A 15,980-nucleotide genomic window follows, 5' to 3' on the forward strand; every position below is an offset into this window, starting at 1 on the left:
TTCTTGACTTTCAAACCAACGAAACATGCGACACATGTGTGCACAGGAAAAAGGCATTCACAATGTCTATGTGTTGAGCAGACTCAGGACTCGTCATTCTAATGTTAAAATGCCGTTTAAATTTGCAGTTGGCAAATGTATGTAATGCATATTATGTGATAAACAACTTTCTGTAGCGTCTGAGCTGGACGTATGACATACTTTTTCTGTGCTCGATACACTTCCTAAAGGTTCATATTGGTTTCCGAAATCTTTTTCGAGGATGAAATTCCCTTACAACTTTTCTTAGTCCCTTATTGGACAAATCTGTGTCAGATAGTGGCCTGTACCAACCAGCTCGCTCTGCATATTTCATTTGTCATGACAACTGATCATTACACATGCTGCCCTACAACTCTTGATGTGCATTCGTCTTGTGCTTAAGCAGTCGGTTTCCTGTCAAAAGTTTATTTTAATATGCAACATTTTAATATGCAACCTTTGCATCTTTCTCACTCACCATCATAAAGCATTATGATGGCAGTGCTAATAACACAAGAATAAGGGGCTGTGTACACTACACCGCTTTCAACTGAAAACATTTGATGTTTTAGCTGTTCATTTACACAACAACAGTGTTTCTGGGGATAAAATGTAATCTATTAAAAATGTTTCTTTTAAATAACATCAAAATAACAAAAAATGTCTCCCTCACAAACATATAATTTCACTTCAGACGAAATTTACTAAAGGGGGGATTTAACGCTGTTTCATGCATCTGACTTATTTAAAATGTTAAAGAAATCTTAAGACTGACTTCTCATGCTTAACATGGTCAACTTGTCAAAAAATGAGTTGGACATATTACATAGTATTTCTGTGCTCGATACACTCCTGAAGGTTCGTGTAGGTTTTAGAAAGTTTTTTTCGAACATGAATAACTATTACGTAACTACTTTTCTTATTCCCTTATTGGGCAATTGTCCTAGAAAAGCCCGCCCACAGGTCCGATTCCACCCCCATATGTTACCGGCCCACCAGGAAAACTCACAGAATGCCAGATGGCCAGTCCGCCCCTGCCGCACGTGGTAAGTGAAACTAAGACATGTGTCTGTGTTTTGTTGGCAATCGCCGCATGTGTGCAGAATGTAAACAACACAAACTTATAGTGAATCAACAGTTACTAACATTTAGTCATTTAGCAGATGCTTTTATCCAAAGCGACTTACAAATGAGGTAAAAAATCTGAATTATGCATGGATAATGTGATGATGTATTGTGTGCTTGTGATTTAGTTCCTCCTCCCACACACCCCCAGGATGTTGTCTGTTTTTTGAAACAATTGTACAGCTGTACCTATCTTTTATAAATGTAATCAAGCTATATAATCTTGTAGGGCTGTCACGATAAACCGACGATAAATATCACGTGATCAATGCACAGCTTTTGAGTGAAGTACGGGAAAATACTGCTGCACCCGAAAGCCAGAGGGCGCTCTCGTGTGGAAACTCCAAATACACACTGCAGAAGAAGACCAGAACATGTTCTAGAATCTAGGAAATGTCTATGGACATGTTTTTATCACTGCTACTCAAGCCTCGTCAGGTATTTTAATGATAATAAAGTATATTTATAATGATCATGTTTGACGGGTGTTAGTTTTTCAAATGCACATTATAAGCTACTCAAACTCGCACTGCTTTTAGATCGAGCAGCATTTCCTACTGATCCCAGAGCCGTGCTTCATGGCCATGCTACGCATTCAAACAAATATCCACACATTTCATATCGCACCAGCTTGATTTTAATAGGATTTAGTGGTATCGCGATAAATTATCGTGCACACCTATATGCAATACTACTCTAGATTCATATGAGACTGGCAGAAATTGTGCTTCCAACCGGACCCTTTACATTTACATTTACATTTAGTCATTTGGCAGACGCTTTTATCCAAAGTAATCCACTTATTACAGGGACAATCCCCCTGGAGCAACATGGAGTAAAGTGTCTTGCTCAAGGACACACTGGTGGTGGGTGCTGGGATCGAACCAACAACCTTTGATTTACCAGTTCAGTGGTTTAACCCACTAGACCACCATCTCACCATCTCTCACCTTTAAAATGATAGTTTACCCAAAAATAAGAATTCTGTCATCATTTACTCACCCTGTTGTCATTTCAAATCTTTATGACTTTCTTTCTTCTGCAGGACGAAAAAGACGTTTTGAAGAATGTTGTTAACTGGCCAACATTGACTTACATTGGTGAATGTGGGCCAGTACTGTTCGGTCGCCAACTTTCTTCAAAATATCTTCTTTTGTGTTCTGCGTACACAGATTTTTTTTGGGTGAACTAGCCCTTTAACCCACTGTTTGGTTCACTCATTGATATCATGTGCTTTTGGAGCTGTATAGATGGAGCACTACTCAATGTCATGCTACATAATGAACATGTCAAAGCGCAGATAGGTTTATTACACTTTGTTTGTGATTGGGGGATAGAAACAATCATTTTCTCAGTATAAATCCAATAGAATGACCCAACAGAACATCTCCACCATAAAGAAACATGTGAATAAAGAAAGAGCTTGACCTGCGTTATCTTTCTTATTTCTATTTTATAAAACTGTTCTGGTGATATCGGCATCATCTTCTTAAAAGCTTCAAACACACACCACTGACAGACAGTCTCCCTGTTTCACTGAGCACTGCTGTAATACAGTTTGTGTGTCCAACAGCTAGAGATCATAATCATTTCCATGACAGACATAATGAGATTATAAAGAGGCTTAATGATAAACAGACACAGTAACAGCCCCATTAAAAGAGCCGTCACAGTGACTGTAGCTGACTCACAACATAAGCACCAACTCCAACAAAACACAACTTAGACCTTATAAAACATCACATATCACAGCCAGCTTAATATCTACCCGTGTTTTGATCAATGACTGAAATGAACCACGTCTTACTTAACCAACACTCTGTGTTACGTGGTTTCCAGGTTGAATCTGGTTTCTCTCTGGGCTTTTTCTCTTCACCTTCTCTCTTCATCCCGTCATTAAGAGCATGCTCACATCAGATTTACAAACCAAATAATAGAGAAATCGACAAATGCGAGAATGTACAAATATAAGAACATCACTAATGTACAACAGACATGAAGATATTTCAGGTCGTTCTTTTGTGCCTGTGTATATGGCAGCTACAGGATGCTGTTATTTATTTTTCATTGAAGGGGTAATATGGCGTTTTTTTGTGTCTTTGGAGTGTTATAAATTGCCCATGCATGTATTAGACACGTAAAATTGCTAAAATTGAAGTCACCAAATCTCAAAGCGAATGTTCACCCAGACCTGTCTGAAACACGTCGTGTAACCACACCCCCACAAATCTAATCAGTTGGTGGTCTGATGTGACTAAGACCGCCCAAATGTATACCCAAGTAAGGTGGTTTACCTGTCAGCACAATTGAAGAGGAACCTGATGTTCCAAATATGGTAAGAGGCGTTACATTTCCATCACACGCTTGCAATATTCCACCAATGGTGAACTGGCCAATCATTGCACACCTCGCTTTTCAGAGCTATGAGCTTTGTGAAAAATATGCAGGTTTCAGAGAGGCAGAGCAAAGAGGAGACACAAACATGCACCGTATATTGAAAATACAGCGTTTCTGAACCTTAAATCATGTTTAGACTAGTGGTGGGCATAGATTAATTTTTTTAATCTAGATTAATCTAGATTAAAATGGCTCATTTGAATTCTGCCGAAGGCATTCAGAATATGTGTGCTACCCAAATAATGACTAAAAGTAAGTCTTTGAGAACGGGTGTCTCAAGCCAGGTGGCGCATTAGACCAGGGGCTCATCTCCTGTTTCCAAAATGCATCACAAACTGCTTGAGAAAGCTGTTCTACTATGGTAATTGGTGATGAAAATTAAATTATGTTCAATAAGATGAACTTGCGTTTACTTCCGCATTAGCTAAGGGATGATTTCCGTTTAGGTGGTACTTGAGACTGGAAGAGCTCCTACAGTACATTTACATTTAGTCATTTAGCAGACGCTTTTATCCAAAGCGACTTACAAAGAGTGAGGGAGCAACAAGCGATATGTCATACAGGAGCCATAATACATTAGATCTCAATACAAAGTTACTGGTTTCAACTAAAGCTAGACCAGTACCTGTTGAGAGAAAGTGTTTTTTTTAAACCAATTCCGCATTGCACAAGGTGCAAACAACCTTAGTCTTGTCGATGTTTCTATTGGGAAGCTTTTTTAAAATGAATATTCCCTGAAGCAAACCCGGCGGCTTCATAGCTGCATCCATGTTAGCACGTCACGTTTGATGCGGTAATTTCACAGTAACGTTATGTTGTGTTCAGACCAAACGCGAATGGCGTGTCAAGCGCGAGTGATTTATATGTTAATGCAAAGAGCCAATAGACCTACTTGCTGCGCGAATCGCGCGAATGAAGCCCGGGTTATGAGATGATGAGGCGGCTTCTGCTTCCGCGAATGACGCGAATCACGCGAGTTGAAAAATCTCGTTCTCGCCCCGTACAGTGCAGTTAAGCTGGTATACATCCGCGCTAAAAGATCAAGGTGAAAGTCATCATAGCTTGCGTAGTATAGACCCAGCTCCCAACCCAACTTTGAGAATAGATTAACGGCGACAATTTTTTTAACGCGCGATAATAGTCTCACTGGCCCACCACTAGTTTAGACATTGCATTACATCTAAAATAAACCATAATATTCGTTTTAGCCGTGTCATATGACCCCTTTACATTATTCAGAGATTGCAAAACCTTTGTTTGCATTTTTCACCAAACTAGTCAAGTGCTTTTTCTCATTACAACGTGTAAAACAAAGGAATGAAGATCTAATGTATAAACCGAGCCAGTGTTTGCTTACCTACTGTACTCTCCCTATCATGCGGTCTAATGTCAATTAGCAGAAAGTAATCCTGAAGAAAGCCAATTATTAACGCAAAAGAGTCGATGTCACAGTACTCACCAAATCACTATTCGTTGAGTTGGAGTCGTCTTCAGGAAAGGGAATGTAAATAGCTAAGGCCACACAATTGGCAAAAATGGACAGCAGTATAAAGATATCAAAAGGTCTGGAGATGATGTGTTAAAGGAGAAATAATAGTGTGATTCTGCAGAAACAAATTTCAACAAATCAAACAGACTATAATGCGCTGTATGCCATCATTACAAAACCCCCTAAAAAGCAAACGCAAACGCAAAAGTCTGTTTCAAATTCGCTGTTGTTTTGCGATCAGAACTTATGTATGAGAATTGTAACCTATATTACAGTATGATGTCATTTCAAATGTTTTTTTTACTGCTGATGTAAAACTCACACACATTACTCGCATTAGCATCAGTAAATTACCAACATCTTTCCTGAATCTGTCTTCTATTAGCCGAGAATAAAAGTAGCCCACATTCATGCCGCCGTTGATCCAAAGACTGAAATGCCACAAAGTTACAGCAGTCTTCTTCCTTTGGCGTGTAGGATCTCTACAAGTTGTGCATCAACCCACCAAACATTTACATTTAGGTATTTGGCAGATGCTTTTATCCAAAGCGACTTACATTGCTTTATTCTATACATTTTACATATGTATGTACAATCCCCTGGGTTCAAACCCACAACCTTGCGTTGTTAGCACAATGCTCTTACCACTGAGCTACAGGAAAGCTACAAACACTACATTCAGTTGATTCTGCGTACGAGACAACATCTGAACGTCCAACACATGACACACAGCAACATTCAGATCTTTGTCTGTTATCTGAGAGATGTAAGGATACTTCCACTCCACCAGGTTAATGCACGCTCTGCGTACGGGGTTACTCAGGGTCAGGCAGAAAAGTGCTCTGGGTGGTCTGCTGTTGGTGGTGCTCCCCTGCTTCTTGCTTTTGGCGTACTGCTGCCGTTTCCTCTGGGCCAGCGAGCCGGCCGGAGCCGACGGGACGACCGATGTGCCCTGGGAATGTCTCGCCGCGTGAATCGCCGCTTGCCAGGAGAGCGCAGCGGACTGAGCCGGAGACTGATGGCTGATGAGAGGGGCATCTCTACAGGTGGCTGCTCTGGTGCCGCTGGCATACTTTGGCCCTGCAAAAAATATAGAAATATATAACGATAGACAAAACATAAGCAGGTGGATAAAGATGTTCTGTCATTTTTCCTTTCTATCGCCATCTCTGTTTGAAACATAAAAATGCAGGTTACTTTTTGTGCTTTTTATGGTTTATACCTAACCTTACATTATAGGTGTGTAACTTACCACTGTGAATTGGAGTAAGGATGCAGATTTCAGTATTGTGCTTTTTATGAACTTGCTCAAAAAGAGAAGTTGTAGGCAGCTGGTGTTCAAGGTGAGTTTTAATGGATGCACGGGTCACTTTTAAACAAAACAACACAGCTGTCAGCAATCACATAAACTATGAGCATGTTCAACTGATCACAATACTCAACTCTACTGCTTTATCATTTTTTTTATCAACGCATAAAGTGTGTTTGTGTTTTTTTCTTTATGGATTTGGATGTATTTAGGCTAGTTTAGGCACATCTGTGAGATGCACATCTAAACTCCATATCTGACTTTTTAACGCACAGCAAGAGATCAACAGTAAAGCTAAATGAGGTCTTTCTAAACGATTCAGACATCAAATCGATTTACCTTCATTCAGTTCTTCTGACTCCTTCATCTCCTCCTCCACATGGATAACTCCGTGTCGTGTGATGTTATGAAAACATCCCATCTGTCATGTTTAAAGTGCTGTGGATGAAGATGATGATGATGATGAAGGTTTACCACGAGCGCGTCTCCGCAACATCCGGGCGTCGAGGACGCGCTTCACTCCGCTGTGGAGATTATTGTAGTGACAGTAAATCCACAGATCGCCATTAGAGAAGATCCACAGGATTTCATCAACGGTGTTATTCCACACACAGACAGCTGATCAACCCCCCCCCCATCATCCCCTTCCTGCGTGTCCGTCAGTCTGTTTTAAATAAAGTCTCTGTTCACAGAATATTCAGTTACCTTTACAGGAACATCTAACACGCTTGACATTGAGTATTATAACAAAACAAACACACACTCACACGCGCACACACTTTCTCTGCTGTTGGACAATCTTCTGACATCTGTTGCTGGATTATGTTTAGTTTGTTAGATCAGAGGGTTAACAGACATGTTGAAATGACATGAAAGGACATTTGCGATCAAAATCTTACCTCGAGTTCTCTGTATGGACGCCATTCATTTCTCTCAACATAACACTTATTCATTCATTGAGTGACACATGATGACAACAGAGCACATCTGAGAGAGAGAGAGAGAGAGAGAGAGAGAGAGAGAGAGAGAGAGAGAGAGAGAGAGAGAGAGCTGCAGGATTACCTGTCTAATCCTCTATAATAATCCTCTGACTCAAACCTGCTGTGCTGCTGAAGCAAAACACAACATTAACTCATTCATTCACATAAACACTGTTCATCAAATTTTAAATACGATCATAATTTTAAATCGGCATTTGATTGAAAGATACAATTTGACACGTGTCTGTCACATACAATGTAAAACTTTGCTGTAGTTTTGCAGCAGGTTTGCAAGTAATCTACTGTAGATTTAATACTAATTACCTATTAGTAGTGTTTTCAGTTTGAGTTAAAAACTTTACTTTAATCAAAATTAAAACACCTTGACTTTTGAGATTCAAACTGAGCAAGAAGTGACTGGTCTCATCACCGCCATTTGTACAATAACTCTGAAAAGAAATGACATTCTTCCTAATCATTTTTGTCTTGTTTTCTAGTAAAACTTCTTAAATTACGATAGCTACATTGACATAACAAGAAAGTAGATGTTCTAGTCTTGTTTTGTGGAAGAAAATATAAGAATTAGGTCAGTTTGTTTAAAACAACATTGTAATTTAAATCTACAGTAAATTACTGGGACTCAACATTTTACAGTAATTTCACAACTATTTGATATATAAATGATTGGATCTTAGTTTTGTTCTGTACATAATTACGCAATGTAGAATAAACTACAGCTATAACTTTTTAAATCTGTATTTAGTTTTGTTTCTGTTGTGATTTACCCTCACTCAAAAATAACGTTTATTATAGTGATGCACCGATATGTACATTTTTACGATAACGATAACTGTTAATTATGTAGTATTTGAAACTGATAACCAATGTTTTGGTGGATATACAGTATCTTAATATTATTATAAAATAAAACAAACGAAACAAAAGGTGGACAACTGCCTTAAAAATCATATACCAAGCCTACTTTACTCTAGTTAAAGATTCTATCACTTTTAAACTTTTCAGGTATAATTTTTGTTTAATAAACAAATGATAGATGTTCTTTCAGAGCAACCCAGAAAAGATTTCTTAAAAGCCAGAAGTCTAACAGGTCTCCAGATAGAAAGCATTCAGATATCTGTCTGATTCAAACAATATGCTTTTGTTTCTATAATTTACACATTCAGAAATATCTGCATACTGGACCTACATCAACAGAGTTTTGCTAATAAGAGTAAGTGAGTCTTGCTGACAGAAGCAGCTAAAGTGGTTTAAACACAGGACATTATTTGACATTTACTTCCAAAATTAGAACTCCGTTTTTTTTAGCATGTTTTTTATTATGTAATCATGTTTTTATAGTGTTAGTTAGCAGTATTTTAGTTGGCTTAAATCAAAACAAAACAGCTGCACGATAAAAAAACATGATTTTTGACTAATTTCGTTATATCATGTTGGAACCAAACTCTTCACTTATAATTTATCACCTATATATTGGCCTAATTTTATTATAACATTAAAATTGACCATTCATCAGCCGATACCAATTTATCGTGCGTCCCTAGTTTGTCATGGATAGTTGCATTGTTATACTTGTAGTTGGCATATTGTAGATTTAATTATCTGTGTTTTCAATGTTACCAACCGAGCAGGAACGAAACTTCGACCATGTGTACATAGATGCAGCGTTCAACTATAGCTTTTAATGTTGTGTTAACAAATTTCGTTGTCTTTTTTTGTGTTAGTTTAACAAATTTTGATGTTTGGGTCTACACAAAAGCACATACCATTTGATATTCAATCAAGCGAAGAAATACAATGGGGGTTGCAGAGGCAGTCAACTTGCTCTCCAGTGTTTATTGACCGGTTTTGACTGTTCCAATATGGCGGATGAGCTGTGTGCTACGGCCCTATAGAAACAGCAGCTCTTGAGGCATCCACAGTGTGTATACATTATAATAATATCCACTCGCATCCCTGATTTGCTGTAACTGCAGCAAAATTGTGTTTCACTACTGTATGGGTTCAAACATAAAATATAACATTATATAAAGCCCAAGCTCTGATGAATCACTGGATTATTACAAGTAATGGCAAAAGGTACACACTACAGCAAAATATAAATAACTGGCTTAAAACATTTTGTGTGGGTAAAAACACTATGCCTAATGCTGTGTTAACACCAGACGCCAACAATTGTGTTCCACGCTCTTTATTACTCGTGTAAAAACATCACGCTACAGAGAGTGTCTTCACGCGCCCTTACCCGTCAAACAGTAAGTGTCAATGAGCTCAGAAAATGCCACAGAGGGTCCGCCAGACTGAAACTGACTCTTCCCGGCCTTCAATAAAGAAAGTGTCTCATCCTATTTAAACAGAGCAAATCAAATTGTCAGCCAAACGTGCAGATGCATCGAATCTCCATCTCTGTTCGTCCCACACAATGAAGGCTGTTTGTCAAGGATTTAAAAGCAAACTGATGAGTATTCTGTAAGAGAGTACGCCGCACACAGTTTATGGAGCGACATGTTACCTGGGGATGTGAACAGATTCTCTAAAGAGAATTCTCAATTTTGATCCAGCAGAAGCAGTGCTTCAACCAAATAAATCCAAAGACTAAGAAAACACCTGAGGATCATGTAGAGTCTCACAGTCCAGGTACAATCAATCTAAACACTATTGAGCTTAGAAGACCCACTGAAATTAAAAATGACATTTTGTATTATACATAGCTGATCAATGTGGGTCAATTTCTTTTAAGAAATCATGTACCCTCATAATCTTCAGAGAAATCTGAAATGCACTTCTGCCCTGAAAGGACTTTTCCTCTCAAATGACGTTAATTAAGTTGCATGGGCGGAGCATCCGTTAACTCCTCCCCTTCAACTGTCAGTCTGCTGCCATTTTCATTTCAAAGTGCAACAGCTATTTTTATACATCCAATCAATTGGCTGTGAAGAACGCAAGCCACGCCCACACATTTTCTCATTTGAAATTACCTTTCGCTCTAAATGCGTCAGGATACGGAAGATAAAACAATCGCAACTTCCGGTTCGCGGGGACTTTAAGTAATTGTTTTTTTTGTACGAGCCCGTACAATTGATCGTAGCGATATTTACATATGATTTGATGTTTTATTGCAATAAATATCAGAAATCTAAAGGGTTTGCATTATAGCCGACACTTTTCATTCTCTTTAAAAGCTATTGAAGTTCAGAAACCTGTTAACCTGATATATTAATGTTTGTAACTTTGGAGACGGTTCCTAAATGTAAGAGTACAACGTCCAGTCAAAGTTATAGCACTTTTGTTCATCACACTGGGTACTTGAGTACATGAGGGGTGAGGGAGGGGCTGTAGCGCGCACATACAAGAGTCAGTAACCGGAAGTGTCCGTCCTCTAATGTGTTCCGTGTAAAGATGGAGTGTGTGAATAAAGCGGGTCAGATGATGAGTCTCGCAGCTCTGCAGCAGTATGATCCCTATATAATGAAACTGCTGGATGTTACCGGACAGGTCGCGCTTTACACCTTCAACTCTAAAGCTAATGAATGGGTGAGATTGGAGCATTTTTCTCAATATTTTACACATGCGTCAGTTAGCCTCCAGTTGCTACTAGCAACGCCACCAGCTCAAAAGTGTCTTCTATCGATTCTTACATCATACATCAATTACACACAAACAAATAAATACGTAATAATTCAAAAAGAAAGCGTATTAATCATGTTGTGTATTAGCAGTCTTTGACTCGCTAAATAAAGCACATATGCGCATTTATCTCCGGGTTAAACGAGGCAAAGCAGAGTCTGCTTCTTATCATAAAACTACATGAAAGTAACGTAACATTACAATCAAAACAATCCGATATCCCATAATATGTGAAACTATCGGTGTCCACACGGCAGCAGACAGAGTTTTTCTTTCAGAACATGACAGTCATGCGTCTATTACACTTAAATGTTTTTGTAAACACAAACAATCTTTTTATTCAGTGTCAAACATCATTACACACTTACATAACTTAGGTATGCTAATGATAACAATACATGTGTGTGACTGTAAAATAGTGTTTTAAGATGAACAGAAAAGAGTAAAAACAAACACTTATGCTATACGGAAAGTTTTATTGTGACGTCACGTGTGAGAGTATAAGTTGACGTCACATGCCCGGAGAGAATATGAGTGACGTTCTGAAAAAATACTGTTTATGAGTCCTGTCAGCATCTGGTACTTTATTTACTCAGTCAGACATTTTTTTAATAGTAAGTTCAACCCAAGAAAAATCTCATATAACCTACAAGCCATAAATAATAACAATACTAAAGAGATCAAGTATCAAAAGTAAGTCTTATTAATTGTAATCGTTAAAGATACATAATGCTGTATTATATGCACATCGGCCTGGTTTAAGCTGTAAGAGACAGGCAGCATCAACGTTGTTTTTAGATGTAAACAACATTTCCAAAGGGTAAATAAAGGGGGATATTTGATCAAATAAACTATGATGGAAATGCATTACTAAATTCTTAATGTGTATCAGAAGTGTCACGTATGATATCGTGGGATGGCGACTGGCTGCTGTCAGTTCACCAGAAGAGTTTCTCTGAATATTTCTCTGTGTGTCAACAGGAGAAGACCGAGATTGAAGGCACCCTGTTTGTTTATGCCAGGTAAGAGTCACCCTGTTGGGATCATGGGATATTTGACTGTAGATCTTCATGATGATGATGGATTTGTTTCTCTCGGCAGGTCGGCATCCCCCCATCATGGCTTTACAATCATGAATCGGTTAAGTACTGAAAATTTAGTGGAGCCGATCAATAAAGACCTGGAATTTCAGCTCCAGGACCCGTTTCTGCTGTACCGCAATGGAAACTGTAAGTGAATGTGGCGACTGTAAAGAATGTGTGGCTAGCAAGCCATTGAAATACTTCTATTCGGCGAGAGGAAATGGTTAGAAAACGTCTCAAAGATGTTCCCGAACACGGCAAAAATAAACATGCCCAAATCGCACTTTTACTTGGTTGCATTACATCCTGAGCAGTTTTTCATAGTGGTGTCTTTCTCTCTGTCAGTGGGTATTTACAGTATCTGGTTTTATGATAAGACTGACTGTCAGCGCATCGCCCAGCTCATGCTGCAGTGAGTAACACAGCTCAACACACAGATGAAAGCACCGAGTGTGTCTGTCTAACGTGTGAATGGGTGTTCAAGTTTTCATTGGGTGTGTGCAGGATCGTGAAGAAGGAAGCGCTGCGAGCGCAGCAGCAGCAGCAGCAGGTGTCTCCGGACAACAGGACGAACGGTTGTGTACAGAGCAGACCTACAGATATACTGGAGCTGCTGAGCAAAGCCAAAGAAGAATATCAGAGGGTATCGCATCAAAGACACGCATCGTCAATAAATCATCCTTGCATTGTAACTATGAAGACATAAGTATTGAGCATATTGTTATAATAGTAATGGGGGGTTCACACTAAAGTTGAAATAAGCGATTTGCGTGAGTAAATTATATACAAAGTCAATGCAGAGACGCAAACTCGCGGCATGCGATGCAAATCAGGCGGCACTATTGCCGAGAGCACGAATCAATCTCGTCTTCCACACAAAAAGAAAATATTTATCTCGTTTGTTAACAAGTTGACCATGAAAACATGAGAAGGCAGCACATTAAACAGTGTAAAGAAATCAGAATGCCTGAAACGGCGTGAGATCCCCCCCTTTAATGTGGTTTCAGTGGCTGGTTTGCTTTGCATCTACATGTGGGCTGTGTACTGCTTTTCGTGATTGTGTGTGTCTGTGTGTGTGTATTTAGAGTCAGTGGATGGAAAGAGATGATGCTCAGAGTCAGGACAAGAGAGAGGACGTCACAGACCGTCAGGAGATGGTAGACCTCATCACATCTCTATCATGTCTCATTTCATAATATAACCTACCTTACCCCCTAAGTAACCAGGTGTCTCCTAAACAAGCCTCTTTCCTCTGTGTCTCCACAGTGTGGTCACTCCGTAGTGAAGCAGATCACAGTAGAGGAACTTTTTGGAAGTTCTTTACCCAAAGAAACCCTCTCTAATCCCACCCCGTCAGAAAGCACACACGCTCTGACGTTCACCCCTCGCCTCTCTGCTGACCCGGGAGGCACTGCGCTAGTCTCTCTGCTCCAGGGGGCGAGCATCAGGGACCCCCAACACCCCATCACCCCCAAAGCACCCGCATTGAACGCGGAGGGATCCTGTGGTCCGGTCATGCGTCCGCTCCCTCCTGCGCTGGTGAATCCGCTCACGGATCGGGACGAGATGCCCAGCTCATTAGTCACCCCTCAGTCTTTCATAGACTTGGGCTGCAAACTTCCACCGTCCTTCACAGGAAAGAGCACAGCTGCTGCGCAGGTGAGACTTCTTTCTGTCGGTCTCTCTGGATATTAAATGAGTATCGTCTCATGTCATTTGATTCATTCTTCTCTTCTGAAACAGAGTAAAGAGCTGAACACCCAAACTCTGGTGAAAGCCACTCCTGTAAGTATCACACCCCCAGTGTGTCCTCACAGCACCATGACCTCGAGTATTCTGTCAGAATCCGTTTGCACTTGGGGACAGAAGTGAATTTTAAAATGTGTTTTTGTTGCGATCAGATGAAGGCGGTGCCAGGCGTCCAGGGGGAGGAGTGTTCGCTGCTGCTGTCCCCTAGTATGTTCCAGCATGGCAAGACAACAGATCCACCCAGAATCCCTCCGTCCCCCCCGTCGCCCACCACCTCCTTAACTCTAGCAGATTTCCCCTCAGTACTGTGCAGTCGCACTCAGCTGCAGGAGACGCTCGTACATCTGATCAAGGTACAGCGCACAAAGCAGCAGTGTGGAGACGGCGTCACGTTGTGTTTACCTGATTTAACCTCTCTTCATTTTCAGAACGACGCTCGTTTCCTCGCTGCAATCCACGAGGCTTTGGTCCAAACCCTGACTAAAGGTGTCAACAACGGCAAGTTATAGCCCCAACCTCCCACTCGAGCCGCCTGTGAACTTTCGTCTCTGATGCTTGACCCTTTGTGCTCTCTATGAACATCAGCTTCTTCATGAGCTTCATTTCATCTCAAGAACCAATATTTTGTGCATTACAAAACCATTGTATTCATGGACTTTGGGATATGATCATATATGTCATAGATATTAATCCAGGTCTAAACATTTATAGTGTTATTTTTTTAGATTGTTTGTTTTCTTTTTTGACAAGATGAATTGGTGAAGAACTGTTATTTACTCTTTAATAGCACTGGTGTGTACAGTAATGCTTATTGTGAGCAAAATGAAGTGCTTTATTTAAAGAGATAGTGATTACCATATAAGCTACTGTAGGAGCTCATTATGCATTCTAACAGAATTCTAGTCAACGGTGTAAAAAAGTCATTTCATATATCTTGTGCAACAGTTTGGTTTGTCAGACACTTTAGTTCAATGCTACAACCGGAGATAAAATAGTTTTTTCTATGCTTCAAATACACAAGGCTAACGTACTTAATGTATGTGCACAAAAAAAGAAAAAACTTGCAAAATGAATTTAACTCATTTTTTGTATCAATTTGAAGAATATACGGCTCATCATCAGCAGGGTTTCAATGCTGCCTTATTTTCATTGCTGCTTCACTGTCAAGTCTTTGCAAGTGTTGGATTCCTATTGTGTTTGCTCATTATTATTTTTATTTTTCTGTCCTCAAAAGTGTTTTGCTGTCAGACCTGGTAGGATGGTCCTAACAGCACCCTGTTACTCAGACACACACACACATCTGTCAGACACCAGGAGGCGCTATAATTTCTGCCAATTCAATCCTTGTCATAGTTTTTGCACGTAGTGAGTGCAAATTTATTTGTAAATAGGTGTAAAATAAAAACAAAAGCTTCATTTTGAACAGAGATATGACTTGTAGTGATTGCACATGATTGCTGTTTGCAGCTTTATTTTCTTTTTAAGCTATATTTTATGCAATAAGAACACATGATGTTTCAGCTTTCCTATAGCTCAGTGGTAAGAGCATGGGGTTAACAATACCAAGGTTGTGTGTTTGATTCCATGTGACTGCACATTATTATATTTACATTTATGTATTTGGCAGACGCTTTTATCCAAAGCGACTTACATTACAATGTCCTATACATTTATACATTGGTATATGCAATCAGTTATTAATATGTTACACTGTCCAAACACAACTATATCACATCTTTAATAATAAATTAGGATCTGGAGGTAAGAAGTCATTTTTCTAAAGCCGGACTAGTTTGGCCACAGAATGGCTTTGGTGGTTTCGCCAAAGATGGGACTAGAATGGATTTTGTGTTGTGAAGAAAAGCAGACACCTGCAGGAGTGAGTTTGTCCTGACATGAGGAGTACAGGAGTGTGTAAGGAGAGTAAGAGGAGAACGGGGGACAGTGTGGAGGTGTAGAAAACCTTAACCAACCTGCCATGACTACCCTGGTGGAGTGAATCGAGCACAGAAATACTACATCATACGTTTAAAAGTTTTTTTGACAAGTTGACCATGTTAAGCTTCAGAAGCCAGCACGTTTAACAGTGTAAAGAAGTCAGAATGCACAAACTAGCATGTTACCTCCACTTTGAAAAAATAAAGCACAAAGAAATCGAGGTTGGTGTTTTGAAACCATCCAAA

The 15,980-nt window shown here is 39.6% G+C and overlaps 2 protein-coding genes across 3 annotated transcripts in view; one reads left to right on the forward strand and one right to left on the reverse strand.

Moving 5' to 3' along the window:
* cacna1db (calcium channel, voltage-dependent, L type, alpha 1D subunit, b) overlaps window positions 1–6,924 on the reverse strand; it is a 54,763-nt gene extending 47,839 nt beyond the window's left edge. The window contains exons 1-3 of the mRNA XM_056772700.1: window positions 6,681–6,924; window positions 5,809–6,112; window positions 5,003–5,108 (exon numbers count right to left, since the gene is read on the reverse strand). Coding sequence (XP_056628678.1) covers window positions 5,003–5,108; window positions 5,809–6,112; window positions 6,681–6,762 — 492 coding nt within the window. The 5' untranslated portion in view covers window positions 6,763–6,924. The remainder of the gene's footprint in view (window positions 1–5,002; window positions 5,109–5,808; window positions 6,113–6,680) is intronic.
* Window positions 6,925–10,404: 3,480 nt separating this feature from the next.
* dcp1a (decapping mRNA 1A) lies at window positions 10,405–15,226 on the forward strand. 2 transcript variants are annotated; one of them, XM_056772526.1, is made up of 10 exons: window positions 10,405–10,873; window positions 11,948–11,988; window positions 12,068–12,195; window positions 12,394–12,460; window positions 12,553–12,736; window positions 13,134–13,205; window positions 13,315–13,707; window positions 13,792–13,833; window positions 13,950–14,150; window positions 14,226–15,226. In XM_056772526.1, the coding sequence occupies exons 1-10, from the start codon at window positions 10,739–10,741 to the stop codon at window positions 14,304–14,306; spliced, it is 1,344 nt and encodes a 447-aa protein (XP_056628504.1). In that variant the 5' UTR covers window positions 10,405–10,738; the 3' UTR covers window positions 14,307–15,226. The 2 variants fall into 2 exon arrangements, with proteins under 2 accessions (XP_056628504.1, XP_056628506.1); XM_056772528.1 differs by having other exon boundaries at window positions 10,408–10,873; window positions 12,553–12,691.
* The last annotated feature ends 754 nt before the right edge of the window (window positions 15,227–15,980 follow it).

The sequence above is a fragment of the Triplophysa dalaica genome, chromosome 18 (genome assembly GCF_015846415.1).
Source record: "Triplophysa dalaica isolate WHDGS20190420 chromosome 18, ASM1584641v1, whole genome shotgun sequence".
Taxonomy (NCBI): domain Eukaryota; kingdom Metazoa; phylum Chordata; class Actinopteri; order Cypriniformes; family Nemacheilidae; genus Triplophysa; species Triplophysa dalaica.